The sequence below is a fragment of the Platichthys flesus genome, chromosome 13 (assembly GCF_949316205.1).
Source record: "Platichthys flesus chromosome 13, fPlaFle2.1, whole genome shotgun sequence".
Taxonomy (NCBI): domain Eukaryota; kingdom Metazoa; phylum Chordata; class Actinopteri; order Pleuronectiformes; family Pleuronectidae; genus Platichthys; species Platichthys flesus.
The window spans coordinates 14,298,003-14,320,003 of NC_084957.1; the positions used below are offsets into that span (position 1 = coordinate 14,298,003).

Consider the following 22,001-nt stretch of genomic DNA (forward strand, 5'->3'; position numbering starts at 1 on the left):
ATTTTCGTATGTTGGAAAGAGGAGGAAAACAGACAATGTATCAAATGTCACAAGGTCTTCAGGGAGCAATGGATCACCACTCCTCTCCTCTGCCAAGTATGAGAGCTGACCTTGGCAGGGAGCTCTTCGAGGGAGCTCACCACATCCCTCCGCCCAGTTACAGTGGTGTGGTGCTTGGCCACCAAAATGATGTTCCCCATTTAACTCGTCATCCCGTGGGGGGAAAGGGGGAGAAGAGGCTGTTGATGAATGTGCATGATGTTCCCACATCTGGCAGCTGAATTCAAGAAGGCAGGGTGGAGCGTTGTCACATTAGCCTGCAGATAAGACCAGTGGCAGGGGTGTTGGCTCTCCCACGGGGGAGCAGGTCAAGTTCTCGGGTAAAGGAGAACAGCGGTGATGAGTTTCCGTCCCCATTGTTGCGACAGCCCAGAAAGAGCAACAGGCTGCAATTCCCCCCGCTGCTCTGACTGTCTGCCTGTGTTTTCATCAGAGTTGTTGACGGCACATTAGCATCCTTGAAGGAGCTGAACAGTTTCCTTTTCACTCTTGTCTCGCTAAATGAGGAAAACCTCATAAATCGACCTGTCTAGTTTTGACCCTGACTGACCCTGCTTGTCAAAAGAAAATGTCGGACCGTTCCTTTAAAGTGACAGAAGCGACATCTGTTTCTTTCACTGATGTCTGAAAGACAGTTAGTGCGACAGTTATTGAAAACTGTGTGTTTTCTTTTACACTAAAAGCCTCATGTTCCATAACCGAACCATAACTTGTGAAGAGTTCGGTATGCAAGTCACGACAGCCGGGGGTAAACCACAGAAAGCTACGGTCACAAGTCTTGATGTGTTTGTTGTGTAAGAATGCAGTGTCTAAAAGGTTTTCTGTATATTTATTGAAATGAAAAAGTATCTGAAGGATCTCAAAGCATGGGGGGGCAGTAAGTTGTGCGAATACTTTTGTCGGAAACCAAAGACATCACTGAGGCTGAACAGTTTCTCTGTATTTAATATATAACAAAACAGGTGTCACACATCACAATACACAAGGAATGCCTCTGTTCTTGTAGACACATGTTGACGTCCGCAGTCTTTTCTAATCGCGACATGAAATCTTTTCAGTGTAAAAGCGTCCATGTGTAACCAATCACATGACACAATGTGCTCTGTGTCGGCATATCAACGGTTTGTTGTTTCCTACAACAGACAGTGAGAAAACTGGTTAACTCAAAGTTTATGACACAAGAAACATCACCTATTGATGTCACACACACACACACACACACAAAGACACACACACACACACACACACACACACACTAATTCGATCATGTAGCTGCTGTCTCGATGAGAGGAGTAAAGCTATTAATTCATGTTATTTGGTCATAAAGGTTTTAGCCACCTGTGGTCCGTGTGCAGCAGCATGGACATGTGTGTACATACAGAGAGATGGTACAGCATATCGGCCTAATATTGTACATTTCAGAAAAGATGCATGGGAGCTACATGGTTCTGCTCAGTAGTCCCAGCTGAAGCCTTCAGACAATGTATGAAAGAATTCACAAGTAACCCAGAGAAGTTAATAATCTGCAGTGTGGAATGATGTTAATCATTTGTAAGAACAATTTGGCTTCCTTAGAGCAACAGTTAGACATACTGGGAAATAAGTTTACTTGCTCCCTTGAAGAAAGACAGACGACAAAGTTGAAACCACTTTTGTGTCTTTACACGTATTCCCAAAAGACTCTGGTCCTTTATATGTTGCACAGAACAAACACTCATCAGATCATTTATATTTTTTAGTAGCATGAGGCAATTACATTAATACAAAAATACATGGTCATTGTCTAAAGGGTTCAGCTGGTGTGACATGAGGTTTGGATTAATAATGAGACAGCAGGACACTGAGCCGGTCAGTGGTTGGACTAGAATGATAAGGCAGCATGAAGTGAAGCACTGAGCAGACATCAGTGTGTGAAGACCTTCCATTACAGCGTGAGAGAGGCTAAACAATTAAAAAAAAGTATATAAATACAACTTAAAACATAATGATTAACAATATTACTAATATCATCAATATTCAACGCCTGTCAGATTATGCACGCCACGCACACAAACAGGCACAGCACAATCCTATAAACACAGTCAAGGCAATGATTTTACACAGTCACTGTTTTACAAATGAGTGACAGTATTCATATTATTTCAGTATCAGCTGTTATAATGAAACTGTTTTCTAAGTGCTTCACGCTTTTCCTACAGGACTCAAGCAGATTTCTGTCAAAATAAAAAGATGCCGGATTGTTTTTTTTTTGTTCTCCTTTCACCGTCATTTCATAAATAATGCTGCGAGTCGTCAGAATCTGATGAGAACATCAGTTGTGACTTTTGTTTATATTACATTATCGTCAGTTAGATTTAGATACAGTGTTCAGGAAATGCTCATTGGGTTGTTTTGAGTCTCAGATCTGGGGAGGGTTTTCTACTGCGACGGCAGAGTACTCGGTCTCAGACATGTTGGACGCATCGATGAGACGCGCCAAGCCCGTCCTCGTGGAGTATTTGAAGATGAAGGCCTTCATGAGGTCATAGCGGTAGTTTCTGTTGATGAAGTTATAGAGGATGGGGTTGAAACAGCAGTGGAGCAGGGACAGGCACTGGGTGAGGTGCAAGGACACGTAAATCACATTCTCCAGGCCACAGGTCAGAGGCACCAGGCCCAGCTGGGACAGGGCGTCGGCGAGGAGGACGGCGTGGTAGGGCCCCCAGCAGCCCAGGAACACAACGATGTAGGCCAGGATCACCCTGCGGCTCACGCGGCGCTCCTGCTCTATGGCGGACGATGACTCCGAAGTCGAGGAGCGGCTGAGAGCTCGGGCTAGCAGGGCGTAAAACAACGCGATGACAGGAAAGGGGAGAGCGAAGCCCAGAAATATGAAACTCAGCTGCACTCCCACCATCCACTCCCTGGGGTTTTCCTCCGGGTACACGGGCCTGCAGAGCATGGTGTCCCCATGCGTCGACTTCACAGCGCGCAGGAAGTAGGTGTCCGGCAGGGAAGCCACCAGAGCTAGAAGCCACACCCCCACACACGCTCCGGTGCGGATCAGCTTCCTGCGCCGGCCTCCCGCGTTCTCCCCTTGATGCGACACGGTCAGGTAGCGGTCCACGCTCATGCAGGCCAGGAAGAAGATGCTACCGAAGAGGTTGACGGAGAAGAGCAGGTGCGTGAGTTTACACGCCACCTCCCCGAAGGGCCAGTGGCCGTGCTGGGCCAGTGAGCTCACCCACACGGGCAGAGTGGCACACACGCACAGGTCGGCGACTGCCAGGTGAGTGATGTACATGTGCGTCTCGTGGCGAGGGGTGGAGTCCCTCTGTGCCCGGATGTTGACCCAGAGGACCAGAGCGTTGGCGGCCAAACCGATGACGAAGATGAAAGTGTAGAGGATGCACATGGAGTAGAGCAGAGCGCTGCGGTTGAACGCCGTGGCGCACACCATCGCATTCACACTCGATATGTTGCTGAAGGTTTCTGAGAAGTTGAGTTCCGCCAACGACTCCCACAGGTCCTCCAGTTCGCTGGTGCTCAGACTCATTTTTCCGGGGCTGGGAGACGACCACAGATCTCAGGAAGGTAACACACCACCTCTGAACGGGACAGATCCTGCAGAAACATCACTCAATTCATCAGTTCTTGCAACATATGGAAAAAAGATCTAACAGCTAAATGCTTGTTTTCCCCCATTTAACCTTCTGGTATCATATTCAAAAAGCAATTTTCTGTGGCATTAAGCATGGCTTATTTTACTCATGTGGACTCCCACGGCATGAGCTAATAAACCAGGAAGCCACTTGTGGTATGCCACCAGATCCTGAAAAATCTTAATGTGGTTTAACTGTTTAAACACCACCATAATGACTTAATAGAGGTTCTCTGTTGTCGTGTCACAGCAGTACAGAGTCGTGTTTGACTGATGCACAGTCAGGGAGCAGAACAATAAATGTTTACATTAGCTCCACTAGCACAGAGTGCAGATTAGACATAAGGAAGTGGGAGAGAGAAATCCAAACAGGCTCTATTTCCGGCATTCCAAGATAACGCGCTGGTCAGGGTGGGAAACCTGATGCCACTTTAAAGAATGTTTTTCCCTTAACTAGCATGTTATGGTCAAAGAAAACTCCCATGTTTCCCTTCTCCTCTCGAGGCAGAGGGAAGATGAAGGGTGAGAGTGGAGCTGTCACCGCCCAGACCATGAAAGAAAAATGCTGCTCATAACCTTGAATACGTCATTTTACAACATCTGAATCTAATAAGGCATGAACCCTTGCAGGCAGTCTCAAACACAAGGGGCAGAGAGGCTCGGAGTGAGGTGACTGAAGCAATATGCAAGATCACAGAGGTAACTGTCTGGAGCAGCTTAGCAGGCCAGGAACCTTCTGAGGGGTCCGGCCCTGCACGGCTGGGCCTGCCTTGTCTTCACATTTTGTTTTTGCTGTGATGTCTCTCTCAGCTCCCCCTAACAGGCAGCCTGCCAGTGTGAAAGCTCGGAGGTGAAAGGTGATAGATCAAAACCGGAACACGAGTGGCTTAACCCCGCTGGTTTGTACGCCCACAGAGTGAATTGTGTGCAGGGGCTGACGCGGGGGGGGGGGGGGGCTCTGACACCCGCGAAACGGCCGGACCTCGATTTAAACGAGGGTCACCAACCACTGGCTGACACAGCACGCCGGAAAAGCAGTGAAATGTGACCTCGCCAGACATCTGTCTGACTGGGAGAGAGGTGCTGTGCAGAGGATAATTGGACCCAAAGTCACAGAGGACGATGAAAGAAGACGGCCAAGCTGAAATATATATACACACCTGCAACATATTAGGATGTGCAGCTCGGTGGCGTGTCTCACCCATTCTATAGGCCGCTCACACTTTGAACCTGATTCAGGAGCGATTGTAATGTTGTGAACCCACATGTGTCTGAAGGGTGGCCCACAGTTCCAGATTTTAGACAAACATATGATCAGCTTCTAAAAAAAGATATATAATTAGAGATTAAACGTACTTACTTTATATTAATTATAAACGTAATATTCATTATTAATTTCTTATGATTTGTGCATAAATGTGAGGCACAATTTGGTTATCATTTTCTTTGGACTTTAACAATATAAAGCTACATGCTATAAAGTTAATTTATACGCAAGACTGTGTTCTCCTCGACCCCTTATAACTGGGAACCAACTTTACATATTTACACATTTCTATCAGGATCATTTCAGGTCTTTTACTCGGTTTTAAATCCAGGACTTGTATTAACGCAGTATCTTGACCCTGCTTCTTCTGTTTGCTAATGGGAACATTTTCTCCCACCACGCTCCGCCCGCGATTAAAGCCCTTCAAAGAGATGTCAGATATCACACGTTTAATTTAACTCTCGGTTATTTTGACACACCGGGGAGCGCCATTCACTTCTAATGGAGGGATTGTGTACGTGGAGATAAATCCCTCACAATGGTCTCTGTCTAATTCCCTTATATTATATGGAAACTACCTGGAGGTGCCAGGTAGCCCCACAGGCTTCAAGCTCATTAACCTGTTAACGCCCGCAATCATCAGATAACAGACACAGCACAGAGCCTATAAGTCATCTCTCTCTCTCTCTCTCTCTCTCTCTAACTCTCCCAGGGTGTGTGTGGCAGAAAGTGTGGGTGTGTGAGAGCGAGAGAGAGTGCCTCTTCTTCTCCTCTTTTCAACTCGCCAGCATCCAGTTACAAATTAGCTGAAAACCTCCTTTGTTTCTCAATACACACAAAGTGAAAAGCAACCAAAGGCCATTCTCATGTGCTAATGCCGCCCGCAAGAATGGTGCAGGTGCTTCATGACTGTCACAAGTTCCCCCTGCTGCCGCACTCTCTCTCTCTCTCTCTCTCTACGGGCTTTTCCTCTTATAGCCCGGGATAAAGATCTGTTCCCCTCGGAGGGACAGGACATCATGTTTCGGCGTAGATAAACAGCCAACGTGTTGCCTTGTCCGTCATTACGCACGGATCCAGTCAAGAATTCCCAGCCCGCTGCTGAGCGCAAACACATTGTATCTCATTGTTGCCATTGTTGATTTATGTAAGGCTGGAGACAAACACGTCTTATCAGATGGCGGACTGGTATACAGTAGTCTGACTCCGTGCTTAAATGGGGAGCCAGGTCAATTACGCGCAGGGAAGATGGAGCTGCTCAGATCTCGATAAAAAAAAAACAAATGTTACAAAAAAATATTCTCCAAAAGAGTCTGTTTATCTTCTAAGAAATAACACTGAGTCGGTTACGCGTATATAATGATGTGTAACAATAAGTTAGCGGTTCAATCCACAGGTATGGACCAAGTAATGAAGAGGTTAGTAAACCAAGAACCTCCTCACGCCCGCATTAGCTTCATGTATCGGCTTACCTGATTTTTAAATCTTCCCTCCTCTCTCGCGTGTCTTCTGGTCCAAACACCTAGATTCGTTTCCGTCGAGTTTTACCGGACGAGTATTCTAACACCGAGTCCAGCGCAGGAAAAGGCAACTTGCTGCGCACAGGATCTCCTCCGCCTCCGCGAATCAATCTGAGCCTGTTCCTTGTTCTGCACTTGCTGATACTCTCAGGAGTTACGCCTCCAAGGCAGGTCCCAGCAGCGGTGCGTATTGACATGGCATCGTCCCCCTCGGGCGCTCAATACGCAGCAAGCAATCCGGCCAGTTTCGGCAGAGCAAAGAGGAAATGAAGAAAAGAGCGCACTGAATTCCAGCCATTTTATGAACGATGTGACTAATGCATAACACACAATTTCATGTGACGTCAAAATATCAAGTGTGTGGTTTGATGCACGTTTTACAGACATGCAGGTCTGTACACGCACACTGCATGCGTTGTTTTTAATAAGCAACTGGAGCATGGATATTTTCGTGCATGTGGCATACAGTTTCAAAGCTTTGTGAGGACACAGCTGTTTAGATGCTGCTCACACTGTTCACTGTAACACTGATATGAGTTAGTGATCGCTAAATACATTATAAATGTCACACACTACATAATAAAATGATTGTATGCAACATTCCACTTTGAATTGTGTGTTAACCCATGTACCTGTAAAGTGGGATTTACGGTCTAGGATTCAATAGTTTTGTGATCACGATGAAGGTTTTTTTAAGAAAGTGGACTTGAGAAATGCTATATTAGCTTTAGTCCTAATGAGAGCATAAAGTCATTGAATTGCAAGACTAAACTTGAAAAAAATAACATTATATTGTTAGAATAAAAGAAAAAAAGATTGTTTGGGAAATAATCTAAGGGAAACCCTTGCTCAGCGGCGTTCCATTCCTTCTCTACCAATCTCACTGATTCTGTTCATAGATCTGTGTCAAAAACAAATGACTCCTCCATCAGGTTTGGATTATGTATCATAAACATTCTGGATCATCATTAGAAGTGCAGCTATATTCTACAAAACATAGTCTAATGGATGAAATCAGTAGAAAAGCTGCTCCTCATGTAAAAAAGTGTAGTAGCCTGTAGAAACTCAAGAAACCACGTGGCATTGAATTATTTTAATCAAGACTTGGTGACTGCTGCTAGTAACAGTGGCCTTGAAACCTCAATATATACCATATAGGGTAAATATACAATTAACGTGGTGCACAATACATACTAACGTTATAACTACATGAGCACCACCTCGTGCTTCCTGTAGTTCTCCACCCTGTTACCTAAACATGAAACCAGAGCCGCAGACATTCGGTAAACCACATCTGTCAACCGCTTCCACCCAAAACCAACAAACAGGTTTAATCCAGTCCAACAGAAGTAACTGAAAATACCCTCTGAATAACGGACAGTTACTTTCCGGATTTTTATTTCACATTTGAATCAAAGGGCGACTGAAGGTGCAAAGGGCTCTGTTTTGTTTTTTAATGCAACGTCCTGAAACAACAACATCAGCTGCGTGTGGCCTCGTTGTTTCATTGTCGTCCAAGCGGCATTCAGTCTCATTTCATCCACATCCTTTGGAAGCAGCACAAAGCTGTGTGGGTGGCTCACGTCTTTCCCCCGAGCGCAGCTGAAAGCTCACCTGCAACTGTGGTGGCCTCGCGACGGCTCCCACCAGGGCAATTAACCCCACGTGCAATACAAAAACGGGATCGGACAAAGCAGCAGAAACTGTGGGATTGTCCTTCAATACTGCAGCGATGGAGCCTGGTTGAAACGGGAAATCATGATAATAAGCAGGGCTCAAGTGAGAGTAGCTCTTTTGATGTCTTATTGAGTGATTGAAGTACACAGGGTCAACCAGGTGCACTGAGTCCAGCATGTTTGCTTGGGAAGAAGATATCGTTGAGTGGTACGCGTCCCCTTACTGCAGTTTATTATGACGGTGTGTGTATGTAGTGATGAAATGCAGCCAGCAGGCCCGGTCTGACCTCATTAAAGAGCAAGAGAAGTGAAGTCGGTTTCAATGAGGCTTTAAAGAGAGCTCCCACTACGCACGCATACCCATTGTCCTTCATATCAGGAGCATCAGGAGGGATTTGTAAGCCTTTCTGATAAGCATCCGTAGCCCTGCAGACTGCTGCCAACCCCTGTTCTGTATTCCTCATTCACAGGGGAGCAGGACTGGGAACAGCAGGGGTGTGCGTCTGTGTGTGTTTGTGTGTGTACTGCGGTGTTGTTTTTAGAAAAGGCCATCCGCATTTGATGTGAAAGGAAATATCTAATGAAATGAAACACTTGCGTGACCTTTTCTCTGTGATCCACCCTTTTCCACCTTAGCTAAATCTGATCAACTCAATAAAGTAAAATTTCACATGACTTCATTCACTCAATAATCACCTGATCCTGCAGTCGACTCAGCTCTGGAGCATTTCAGCACCTTTCAGCTCATTGTTTCGATTTTTTCCGGTGCACAGCTTCACTCTTTTGACTACTTTCATCAGTGACACAGCTGGAAGCTGAAACCCGCTGCACACTGCCTCCTCGGCACCAAACAATGGGAGAACAGAGTTAGTGACAAGTAGGTGAACAAAGTTTTACCTCTAAAGTGCCATGTGTTCCCCAATGGAAGTGGTGGAGACCAAAACCGGGCAAAAAAAGACACAGAACCAAGGACTTAAAGTTGTTGAGAGTCGTAAACATGGCAAAGAAAGAATGGTAATGTGTGGATCTGCTGGATTTTCTAAATAGGCAACTGTTTGCAAACAAGTTTCGACTTGAAAAGGCAGCTTGTTTCTGCTCCTCCACATTTTACCTGCAAGTTGCAGATTAAATGCATGTTTGATAAATTGCAATTCCTTTTGTCAGTGCTGTAATTCTGCTGCTGCAGCCATATACAACACGCACTGTCTTAGAAGAGACCTTGCTCAATTGTTTCTTCCCATTTCCCCCCTGCTGATAATAGTGCTTCCCTCCTGAATTCAGGGGATAATGGCATACAGTGTCTATATTGAACATATCGTAAAGCCACTGAGGCAATTTGTGAATTTGGGTCAAATAAGCATAGTTTATTTTTGTTGTATGTTGTTGTATGTTTTAGCAACCATTCTACTATTCAAACACACTGTTTCCCACAGTCCCGTCAACCCCGCTTGTACTATTCCAGACACACACAGGATAAACAGAATGATGAAAAGATAAGGAGCTGGATCAGGGCAGAGGACTGCGGCGGGAGAACAGGGTCGAGATGACGTAGGGAGAGAGGAGGGTGGATGGTGGTGTGGGAGTGAGAAGTTGAGGAAAACAGAGGAAGAGAGATTGAGAGGGTTATTCCTAATGACCGCCATTTCTATTGTAGTCCAGCCCTGTGTCACGGTGGGGGATCTGACTGACACGGCCTATTTTTGTGCAAATCCCCATTCAGAGGGTCCCTCTCAGTCTCATTCTCAAGCACATCCATACCGTCAACTGCTACACTTTCATCCTGCTCTGAGGTTTCCTCCTGCAAGCCTCTGCTTCCTCACATTCCTCCATATCCTCGCTCTTCATTCCTCACTCATCCTCCACTTAATTTTCCATTCATTTTCAATTATCTTCCCGGGGGAGAGGAGGCCCTGTGCGAAGTGAACTGAAAGACGGAGTGGTGCAGAAGGAGCTTGTGAAGGAGTGAAGACGGGGGGAAGCACAATGAATCTTACAAAAAAGTCAAGGAACAAAAGATTTATTCTTTTATTCCTCATGCTCATGATGAGGTGATATTTTGTGTCTTGTTTCCGGGACCTGTTCATGCAGGTGTGTGTTTGGCAGAAAGTTTGGATCCCTGTTGGAATATGCAGCGACGAAGGCATTCCTCGTGTTGACAGATCGTCTCTTACACCAGCACATGAATGTGACTGAAACCTGAGAATTGCTCAGATGTCAAACTTAGAAAAAGTGAGAATGAACTGAGAGTCTTTGTGGCGCGTTGACTGGATTGCTTCAAGCTGGGTTTCGGGCCACTTCGAGGCAAGCCGAGCTGATCAGCTTTTACGTTGCTATGATGAACATGTTAATAAACAAAAACCTATTTACTCATCCATCAAAAATGGAGCAACAGAATAATTCATTTAGAGACATGTTTGTATATGTGGCGAGTGAAAGTCCAATATTTACACTGCTTCAAATTCTGGATTGTTTGCTCTACACGAACTCCCGCTAAAAGCTCAGCTATGCTCCACAGCGAGTCTCTAACTTTTTTTCTGTTTGTCGTTTGGTGCCGGACAGGTTGGTTACAGTGGGCTATTTAGGGCTTTTTGGAGCTTTTGTGCCAAAAACCGCTGCGCGCGGCAGCTCAGGAAGAAAGAAGAAAAACGCTGATGAGAGCAGTGAGAGTGAAGCAAAAGAGTAAAGTTGTGGGCTGTAAAAGGGAAACAAAGGGCTGAAAGGCAACAAAAGGCTCAATAAACCTTACGAGCTGAGTGACAGTTCTCGGTGGGTTCGAAAAAATTAGTGAGACCTTTCATGTTACACTTAATTTGATCGATTGTTAATGTAAAAAAATAAATGAAGTAGTTTTAAAATCTTGTCCTTTATTGCGTTTTAACCGCCTGTCCATTTGTGAGTTGGTTTGTAAGTTAGATTACAGAAAAAGAGCAGAACAGATTTCCATGAAACCTCTTTTAGATCGCAAGGCACTTTACATAGAAAGGTCGAGACCTTACACAATAAAGGAGAAACCCACTGGTTCCCACAACGACACACTGGTAAATAAAACTCCCCACCCACCTCCAGCAGAACCAGACTCAATTTGCACGGCCATCTGCCTCGACCGGTCGAGAGAAGAGAAAAATGGGGGGAGAGAGGAGAGAGATGGGGGAGGAGGAGGGAGAAAGGGTGAGAGAAGAGTGAGAGAGACCGGGTACAGTGCAACTGTCTCATTTGAAATCTGTCAGACTGGTTTTGTTTTAATTACTTTTTTCTCCACACTTTTTTTCAGTTTTCCCAAGCAACAATTCATCAGCCATATTTAGAGAATTGATGTCTGTGTGTTGAATCTGGTGCAGCTTGGTTGAATTTAAAGAGAGTGTTTGGCCTCGGTGGAGGTGCTCGCTTCACTGAGTGTCCTTCTAGTTTTCCCTCTTCATCTCTCTCTTCTCTCTTTCTCTTTCTCTGACCTGCGAATCTGTCAGTGCCTTCATGCTAAGCTGTTCACCATGACTGGGCCTGGTTCATACAGCCCATTAACTTTGTCCATCATTCCTGCGCGCAGCAGTAACTCAAACAAAGTTCAAGCCTTACAGGTTGCCTCTCACCCCCATCCTCTTTGCATTCTTGCACACACACTCACACACTCACACACACGCACACACATTCACACACACACTCTATATTCATTCTTATGAGTCAGGTCATTGGGATCATGCAGAAGATGGGTGGGAGCTGATGACAAGTCTTGCTCCAGGGGACAGTGGGTGTCCAGTATGGATTAGTGAATGACAGAGCCTGTCCACAGGCTGCACCAGACACTGTCCGTCTCATTGAGTCCCACCCGGGGGGCTGCAGCTCTAATCTAGTAATCCTATCCTGACTATCCAACGTGTGCTTTACAACACGGTGCCTCACTGTGCCGATGCCACAGAGTTTGCAGATAAGGTAGCTAACTTTCTCCCCTATTGTCCTGTCACGCCAAATGAAAAATGGACCCTGAGTGCTGCTGGAATGTGGCATGTTTTTAAGGAAGCCTGCAGCAGGAGCTTCGCTCGCAACGTTAGCTGTAGGTAATCTATATGCATGAAAGCCTCAGTGTTGATATACAGTCACTGGCATCAAGTTCATGGTTGAAATGAAGTTTGAAATTTATGACAATTTGCAGGAGTGGTAAACAGACTGATTTAACCTAGTGTGACCTTTTCGTTTGAGAGAAAACCTAACACTGCAGGCTTTATTGGACATACAGTATACACAACTCCGCAGCTTGTCGCACTGGTGCAATGAAGCCTGAGTCACTTTAGTGGAGAAAGATCAAAATGGCGATATACTGTTTACCGGGTCCTTTAAAAGAAAATCACCCCGCAGTGAAAAATTATAGCTCAAACGATGGAAAATCACCTTAAGCCATTTTTCTCTGACCCAGGTGGTTCCTATTCATGGTCACCCCACCCATCACATACACACAGGCAAACGCAGCACTGCAGGGAGATTACGGCCAGGATGTGGCAACCCAGGCAGCATCTGGAGCTGAGCCCTGTGTGAGGGGCACCGTAGCACCAGCACTCTCATTTATCTAGTCTTTCTGCATAGGCTCATTTATAACCCCAAGCCTCTGCTTACATCTGTTACAGACAAAAACATACAAGGCCACCTCGTCTTTCACTGCCTATACTGATGTATGACAGTGCGAATATATCAGTTATAAATCGAGGGGAAATATCCAAGTGAGACGCATGAAATGAGAGCCTGAGAGTGGATCGAATCAAAAATAGAAACCAGAGAGGAGTCAACATTGGATCAGAGGATCAAACAGGAGTGACGGACAGGACGTGCCGCACTCACCATGTGTCTGTTCCTCCCATCACTCACCCGTGCAGCCTGTGGTGGAGATAGCAGATATCTGCTTCTCATTACAATGCAGAGAACGATTCAGAGAGGAGCGTAATGGCTGACTGCAGCTTTAACCCTGACACTCTGATGCACCAAACCACCAGAAGCCTTGAACGTCCCAGCCCCGCTCAACTTCTGCATATAAATATGAAACAGCTTTGCAGCCGCACGTCAGCCTCTCACTACCAGGCACACCATACATCATGGCCTGAATGGAGGCCGCTAGCCTGATGCCTAACCATTCATCAAGACCAGGATGGCAGGGCTTCCGTGGAAGAGTTTGAAAGTTGCAAAGTGCAGGCCTGCCTGGGCCCCGTCACTGCCAGCTGAGCTGAGTGAAGTGCCTGTCAGGAATCAGATTTGTCAGAGTGTTTGTTTATATGTGGTAAACTGCACTCCGATCCCCTGCAGGAATACTTCTCCAGTGAACATTCAAATCCCTAATGAGCAAAAGATGTGTGAGAAGTCCCATTGTGGTAAAAGTTTCCTGTGTATTTTCACACTGGTGAGAAGTGAAGAGGGAGACAAAAGAAGGATGGAGATGAGGATGAATAGAGCAAGGCATGAAAGACACATCCTGTAGGAGTTCGTGAAAAGAGGAAGGAGGTAGTGATTGTTGTTATTTCTTTCACCTGTGTTTTTCTCTCCTTTTCTGGACCTCGCAAAAAGCTCCTCGGATATATTTTTGATCGTGTTCCTCCACAGCTGTTTGGCAGTGATCGCCAACTCAGCCATGAGAGATTTATCTTTGATTCTCTCTCACACAGACACACACACACACACACACACACACACACACACACATACACACACACGTACACAAAAGAAAAATGCAAAAAAGTGTCAGTGCTCGTGGTTTCACACGTGGTTTCTTACAAGTAGTTTACGCCCTGTATTTATGAGAAAATAGATCCATTAAAAACTTTATTTGCTTTATTGCCAAAGGCAGATCCACCTGAAGTAATCCATCTGCTGTCTTGGGTATGCAGTCAATTTAGCAGCAGGTTTCCCCCCAGAAGTACTTTGAGTATGTTATGTGTTTGAGTCGGTACGAGTGAAGAATTGTTTTTGTTGAACTATCAATCTCACATTTTTCTCTTTAACAAGGACTGTGGGAACCTATCCACTCGGTGCAGGAGAAGACTGATTTAAGAGGCTACAAGTGATTGGTGTGTTTGGCGGGATTATGCTCTGATGTCAGTGTGAATTCATGGTTTCATGATGATGGGAAACTTACAACGACACAGTGATACAAAGGCAAATGGATCTGTTGGAACTTAAGTTAAGGTATAAACGTAAACGCCAGTAGTTCTCCATTACAAACCTTTCCTGCTGCCAATCTTAATAGACCCACCCCGAGCCGGGCCTCTGTTTTTTTCCAAATATTCACTGTGAGCACACATGGACTCAGGCCAAGCTCGACAAGCTGCGGTTCGTGTTGAGATGTAATTGATTGGATTTTAATGAAGCCCCTGAAAGAGGGAGAGGATGGATGCTAAAAATAATTTTCTTCCTTTCTCAGTCAACCCTTTCTTTTTTCGGCTGCATTTGACCAGCTCTCTCTCCTTCCCGGCCTGTTTCGGGTCATAGTGTTTAATGGTCGGCCTGTTGTTAACCCTGTGACATCTGGTGCAAACACAAGGACCCATTTATGGCCTAATCAAAACACCCAACAGAGAACAATCAGTCACATCTGGCTTTGCACTGCCTCTCACCTCAATTTTAAATAAATTAAATTAAACCAAGGCTTTTTCATATTTTACATTTTGACTCATGAAAAGTTTGACATGTTGGGAAACAAGTTTATTCTTAGATGCCGAGAAGGAGCTAGCATAACACTGGCACAAGAGGCTTTGTATATGATAAACATGAAATCTAAAGCTAACTGAATTACACTTTATATATCATGTATTTAGTATGCACCAAAACCAAAATGTAGAAATATCAATTTGTGGTTTTACTGATGGATTATGTATCTAAGTATTTAATTAGTAGTTAGCCCAGAATAGGAATTACTGTTTCTGGACAAAGCTTATAGTCACACACCTGTAACACAAGTTTCCTTTTTGCATTTCAGATCTTGTACACCTTCAACAAAAAAGATTGCATGTGTTAATTAGTGAGCCTTTAGGATTTTGTTAATTGAACAGAGCCATGCTAGCTGTTTCCCCTTCTTTACATTGGCAATGCTAAGCTAACCTGTAGCTAACAGATACTGTAGATGTCGCTGGTTTTTGGCAATAGAGTGAATGTGAGTAAATGAGTAAATGTCACAAAATGTCAAATATTTCCTAAATATCTTGTTCCAATCCGGTCACCGCCTATCCCAGAGACTCCCATCCGGAAAAAGGCTCTGGGCCATCAGGACTAAAACCTTGCGCCATCTGAACAGTTTTTTCCCTATGGCAGTGGGGCTCACCGCACATAATTTATAACTATATATTATTGGCACTATCACCAATCTCTGCACCTTATAACCGCACGTGCCCATAACTCTCTTACTGTATATATTGTTGTTTTATTGTTGTTTTTATATTGTTGTTTGTACAGTGCACCAACCACACCAAGGCAATTTCTTGTATGTGCAAATATACATGGCAATAAAAAAGAATTCTGATTCTGATTCTGATTAGCTTGAAGAGAAAATGTATGTTTGCTGAAAAGCTGAGGTTCATTCAAGCTCCAGGCTTCCTATGAACTTTTGCTGCCATCTTCTAATCTGTGTTTATGTACGTATCTGAACTTTCAGCGGAGCAGGACTGCTCTTCCGGAGACTCTGTTCCCTGCTTGGTACGAGACGGTGCCCACTTCCTCCCATTGAGCCGGCCAAAAATGGACTTCCCAGCAGCCATGGTGGGAGAACTGGGACGGACAATGGCAGAGCAGGATGGACACCAGATCAGATACTGTGGTGCAACCCTAACATACACAAACAGACCGCTACTCCAGCCACTCTAATGCCAACACACAGTTTTCTGCGTGGGACAATGATGCAAATGGTAAAAGCAAAACTCAAAATCTTCAAACTGATAATCGTTAGATTTGTTCACAATGTTGTTTTGGATGAGGTAAATAGGAGCATTACAAATGTGCAGTGTGTCGAGACAATATTTAATCTCACTTAGTCTCATATCGAATGCTTCAGTAAGTGGGGGAGTGGTTTCCAAAATGGCCGTTGTGCACTCACCAAACAACATATCTGCCGGGCGCTGACCTCACTTGACTTAAAATGTATCATTAACAGGTGTCTGCTAACTCACCTAGAAGATGAGGCGCCTCACATCCCGAGGCTCCAGTCCTACCACAGGGCCCATGGGTCTATTTCAGTTCAGTCTCTTTGGTGCATGTATTGCGCCATTATCTCTCTCCTCGGGTACATTTACTGTCATACCGTTCAAATAAATGCAGCATCTTCCCATAATAATTATATTTAATTAAGTTTTCATATTCATCCCCGTGCCCCCTTTTTAATACGACTAGGAAATAATGTCGCCTACCACCAAAGACCTGTCCTCCTTGCTAAGGCACCATTTTCAGAAAGTTGAAAGTAAGGAGACACATTTTAAGTTCATCATTCGGGTACTTATAGTGCACTGCATGCTCTCAGATTGAACACATTTATAAACCTGAAATAGCAAGTGTGAGTAGGAATATAACAGATACAAAGTGTATGGTGGTAAAAACAGCCGACGGTCAGTTGTACCATTTCAATCTGAACATAATTACCATGGTGATTGATAGTGTCCAGTATCAACCAAATTTAGCAAGTCTCTAAAACACAGGCGTAGTACGTTTTGTGTTATAAAAACGTGGCAGAAAAATTTACAGGAAATCTCCGAGCTATAGATGCATTTCAGTCAGTGAATTTACTTTGCTGTGAGGATGAAAAGAAGATTGGCAAACACTGCTATATTATTTGTCCTCAGGATTATATTTTTTGAAATAACCTATTTAGCATGCTGGAGTCTTCCTGCTTTATTGTTAATGTTGTACATTTATATGTTGTTATAAAGTGATTTATTCATTTTTCTCAAATATGTCAACTGCTACTATACTGATAACTGTGATAAGTTTGGTCACGAAAGGTGACGTTATCATCTCTGTGAGTATGGATGTATGCATAGCAGCAGTCGTCCATGATTCCCAAGTGTTCAAGTATGAGGCTACACGTCATTAAACCTCAAAAATGAAACGTATTGAACTGTTCACTGTAAAACACCAGAACAGAGTTTCTTTATCTGAGCATGTTCTGGCTGCATCTGTAGGTGACGATGAAAGCGGACTTGACTCAATGCAAACAAACAGTGACCTGGTGGAACCTCAGCTGTGAAATATGCGCACCGTCAAGTTCCTACATGTCACAGGCTGGGGTCTGGACATGAGCACGAGGCTATTTCCTTAAGTGTGCACCCCCCACGTCCTCCTACCCCCGCCTCCATCTCATTTCCTCCATACCCAAACAAAAGCTGCTTCTCTGGGAAAAGTGCTCGGCCACTTATGTTTCTGTGCGGAGCCCCAAACTGCATGCGAGCAGGCCGCCGGTGTGTCTGTAAACAAGGTAGAGAACACTTCAGCTTAATGCCGACCACATGGATGACGTTTGTTTGATTTGCCTAAAAACAGCAAGTCCACAAACAAAGTGCTCATAAAGACTGACTCAGATCACCCAAACATGAAGGTCAAGACTTCCACGTTAATCAGCACAAGTTGACTCCTTTATTGCACAGGCCGAGCAGCATTCAGAACACACCTCCAGATGTGATGTCTACAGGGTGGGAGTAGCTTACCCAGGTGGGTCAGAGAAAGCTCCTTGTTTAGCAGGTCGCTCATGGACCAAGCTAGAAACCTTCTAATCAAAGCAGAGTTTAGAGGCAGTAAAGTAGAGGGGCGGTTCTCAGGAGGCCCAGAACCAAGCATCATTCTGGATGTGACGTTTAAAACCTGCAATGAGTGATTATTTGTACACTGACCAGTGGAAACAGGATGTGAACACAACATTGACGTCATATAGCAAAACTTGTTAACAAACCAGTGCGTGTATTTACACATTTGGCAGTTTGCATTCATTTGGGGGTTGAGTTTCTGGCCACATGGAACACTTCCCCCTGTATGACGGCACCTTAAGGAAGTGTTTGGCTTTTTATTGCTGCTCACTGCAACATTTTCAGCTAGTCAGTTTGGTGCCGAGTTTTGACCCAACAGCTGAACTCTGAAATACCCAAAGCTCATTTCAAGGAGGACCCAGTCCCACCTCACATCAGTGGTCGCCCAGTATTCATCTCTGACTTCTGATAGTCACTTCCCTTCTCCAATTCCTTTGTCTGTACAACTATATCAGGAACACATCAGTCAGCCCTTACAATTGAGTAACCGAGAAAGAAATTGAAAGGCCATAGTGTAGAGTCAGAGCATTTCAGGTTTTATTTTCAGATGTACGGTGCTGTGCAAGGCTCTGCAGTCTTCAGACTCCAGCTTTCATCTGGTTGTGGGGAGGAATTGGTTTTCCCAGGTGGATCCCGACCGTCAGGCCAAACTCCTTGGTGGCATGTTTTTCGTGGAGCTCAGGCTTCAGCTGGAAACCCTCCCCGTCAAAGCAGTCCATGGAGGTAAAGGAAAGTGGCTCTTCTCCCAGCAGGCCTTGCAGTCGCTTGCGCCAGTCGTCCAGCAGGGTCTTGCGGGCCTCGGAGGGAATGTGAGACGGAGCCCAGAAGATCTGAGGGGCCAGAACCTGGAAGCCACAGTAGTGGAGGATACCGTTCTGCGGGCAGGGGGGGAAAAAAATCCACACATGATTGACATTCCCGTCAAGCTATTAAGAGTTTGATTCAGTTAATTCATACTCATATTATACCTGCATGGGCCACAGTGTGACATTCATGTCTCCATTGATGCCATTAGCACTGAACATGGACTTAGGAGATCCAGTGGTGAAGGAGAGAATGACCTTCTTGTCCTGTTCAGAAAGTCAACAAATTAAGTTAAATCCTAAACTATGACAGTGAGCCTCTTGCTTTGATTCCTCACCTTGAAGATTCCACGGCTGTATCTCTTATCGTGCGAGTAGGCATAGCCCAGGGTGAGCACCCGGTCAAACCAGCCCTTCATGATCGCAGGCACAGTGAACCAGTACATTGGAAACTGAGGACAAGGAGTTCAAGTTTACTTTTTAATCTAGAGATCTCAAGGCCTAACACAAAAGCACATAACCGCCACTCAGGCGCTTACCTGAAACACGATCAGATCTGCCCCAGTGACTTTGCGCTGCTCTTCAGTGATGTCAGCAGCAAGCCTTCCCTCCTCCCAGGCCACTTTGGTCTCGTCTGCGTAACGGAAGTGTTCGGCATTCTTAACTTTCCCTGCAGAGTCACAAATATAAAACACCGCTTCATGTAGAGCTGAAGTTTAAAAAGAACACGATTTTTAACATTGGCGGGAAATTCATCTACCAGTGATGTCTTCAGCAGTAGCAGTGGCTTTAAACTTCATAGCATACAGGTCAGAGACTTCCACCGTGTAGCCATCTGCAGTTAAAGCCTCCACTGCCGCATCTTTGGCTGCGGCGTTGAACGAGCCGCTGCTCTGATGGGCGTAGACGATCAACACCTTCTTTGCTGCAAAAGCCAAGATTTACAAATGAGAAATACACACGTCTTCCTGAAACAATTTAAACAACCAACCAACAACACGTGAACTCACACATTTCTCAAACGCTCAGTGGATAACACGCTTTGCAGTTGCAGGATGTGTTGATGGAACCAGCAGCTCAATCTGTTGCTAAGTAAAGATGCTGTTTTTATACAGGCAGCCTGGTGGCTCGTTGCACCCTCACAGGTGTCGTCAGTCAGCGATCAGGATCATCAGCCAATCCGCTGTCATCATGGGATTGTCTCTCAGGAGTCCACAAATCTTTTACTGAAACTGGAAAACATTCCTACACGGAGAAGAATTCATGCTTAGCTAAATGCCAAGAACATGTAGGGATTATCAGTGAGGCAGCTGCACATTTGGCCGGTTTTGCACATGCAACTCCTCACTCACTGTGTTTCTTATCCTGTTTTTAGCCTGAGTCAGAGTCTATGTTTGTCCAAATCCTACGCGCAGTATCTCTGGGTGGATATTTGAGAGCGCGTGTCTGTCTTTTTCCTCCCATGTTTAAAAATTGCCTGCCAGTCCTGAGGTCTTCCAACCACATGAAGCAGATGTGGTCGCATGATCCTCTCACTCTACTGTTCCTGTTTTCCAGCTCTGTTTCCCTTTACATTACGTTTCCCCACATCATCGCTCGCCTGTGGTCGTGTCCGCTCACGAATGTTGCCCTGTTAAAAAAAAGGGGGGGGGGGGGAGGAAAAAAGGAAAGACTCTGCAATGGGCATCAAAGCCAGACATGAGCTGGCACACATCTGGTACCAGGATCAGGCCCTAGCTGTGTCTATGCAGCCACTGTGAGGAGGAGGGGGGTGATGAACAACTGCTATGCATTAGCACATAGGCGCACATCCATGCAAGGATGCCACATGAGTGAGACATATGGATACACTTTGTCAGATATCTTTCTTCCTTCTGTCCCTCATGGTTTTCACTCACTGAGATTGATTTGAGATTTAAGGGCTCGTCGGTATTTGTCAAACCACCGCGTGGATTGCTCCCATTTAAAATTATGAGGCCGATTCTTTTTCATCTCTGTGGCCTCCCTGGGTTTTTTTTGTTTTTGTTTACGGCATCACCACACTTGTATGTTGGTGTTCTTTGGGCCGCACACCGAGCCCCCGGCTGCATTCCCTCTGTGGTGACGGGGAGGGATCGTGTGTTTTGCCGGGAGTTATGTTTTTTTATTGTTTGTGATGTATTGAGCTACATGATCCCAAACTGTTTTGTTGCAACATTGTGCCTCGTGCTAACAAACTCTGTTTCACACTTTCCTCCATTCCATGTATCTGGAATTTGGTGTGTACTTTTCAAGGCTTGTAGTCTGGGTCAAAGGTCGTGATCAGGCTGTACGACATGAAATGAGAAGCCTATCAGGAGCACACGTTGGAGTCATTTCACAAAGTATAATTAACAGGTAAAACATTGTTTCTACAGGGGAATACAAAAAAGACCCAGGCACATAATTACAGAGGATTTCTTTAAGTTTGACATTATAGTCAATGCCGGGAATGATAAAATATAACCCTACAGTGCCATCATGTGGCCAACTTGAGAAATACTTTTTTAGATAAATTGCAATTATATATTTGCAACAGTGTCCAGATGTAAAGTTTAAGTTAGACAACACTAACCTAAACCGTGGATGGTTTTGTAAACAGGCCAACAGACCCAATTTCAGTCTGAAGTGACCTTTGTTCAAATGTTTTGTTGGAAAGACAGGTTTTGATCATTTATACTTTTATTTTCCCTGCTACTGCTGCAGAATACCTGTTTTGATATAAGTGAATAATCAAAGGATGTATACATTTAACTAGCAATGGCACTAAACAATACTTTGTCAGTGTTTATTTGCTGTGGCACCAGTTTGGACAGGAAGGAGATATTTATATCTGTAGAGTAAACAAAGTGATTCAGGTCCGATGCTACATTCGATTTAAATATCATTGTAATTGTAATGAAGTGGGCTGTTGGTATGGAGGACCATACATGACATAAGTAAAAATAAATAAATAAATAAATGTATAAATAAATACAGAAATAAATAAATAAATGAATAAATAAAAATGGAAATAAATAAATAAATACAGAAATAAATAAATAAATATGTTAATACCAAAAGAAATGTCAGCCCTACTACTTCTGCCTTTCAATGCTGGTGTCCAGTAGCTGTTTGCAGCGTTGAGCCAGTTCACACTTAAAATGAACTAGTTCAAGTTCAGAGGGTTAGTTAAGGTTATTTTTTATTGGGATGATTTAGCTGTCAGTAGTCCTGACTGTGAGCGACACGTCTCGTGTTGTACTGAGCACAATGAGCG

General features: G+C 44.6%; 2 protein-coding genes across 2 annotated transcripts; both read right to left on the reverse strand.

The window, feature by feature from the left end:
* Positions 1-989: 989 nt before the first annotated feature.
* ackr3a (atypical chemokine receptor 3a) lies at positions 990-6,635 on the reverse strand. The gene is made up of 2 exons (XM_062402663.1): positions 6,440-6,635; positions 990-3,663 (listed from the first exon to the last, which is right to left on the reverse strand). The coding sequence occupies exon 2, from the start codon at positions 3,593-3,595 to the stop codon at positions 2,459-2,461; it is 1,137 nt and encodes a 378-aa protein (XP_062258647.1). The 5' UTR covers positions 3,596-3,663; positions 6,440-6,635; the 3' UTR covers positions 990-2,458.
* Positions 6,636-18,436: 11,801 nt separating this feature from the next.
* LOC133967385 (NAD(P)H dehydrogenase [quinone] 1-like) lies at positions 18,437-19,862 on the reverse strand. The gene is made up of 6 exons (XM_062402804.1): positions 19,735-19,862; positions 19,485-19,649; positions 19,264-19,394; positions 19,063-19,176; positions 18,890-18,991; positions 18,437-18,796 (listed from the first exon to the last, which is right to left on the reverse strand). The coding sequence occupies exons 1-6, from the start codon at positions 19,736-19,738 to the stop codon at positions 18,500-18,502; spliced, it is 813 nt and encodes a 270-aa protein (XP_062258788.1). The 5' UTR covers positions 19,739-19,862; the 3' UTR covers positions 18,437-18,499.
* Between the last annotated feature and the right edge of the window lie 2,139 nt (positions 19,863-22,001).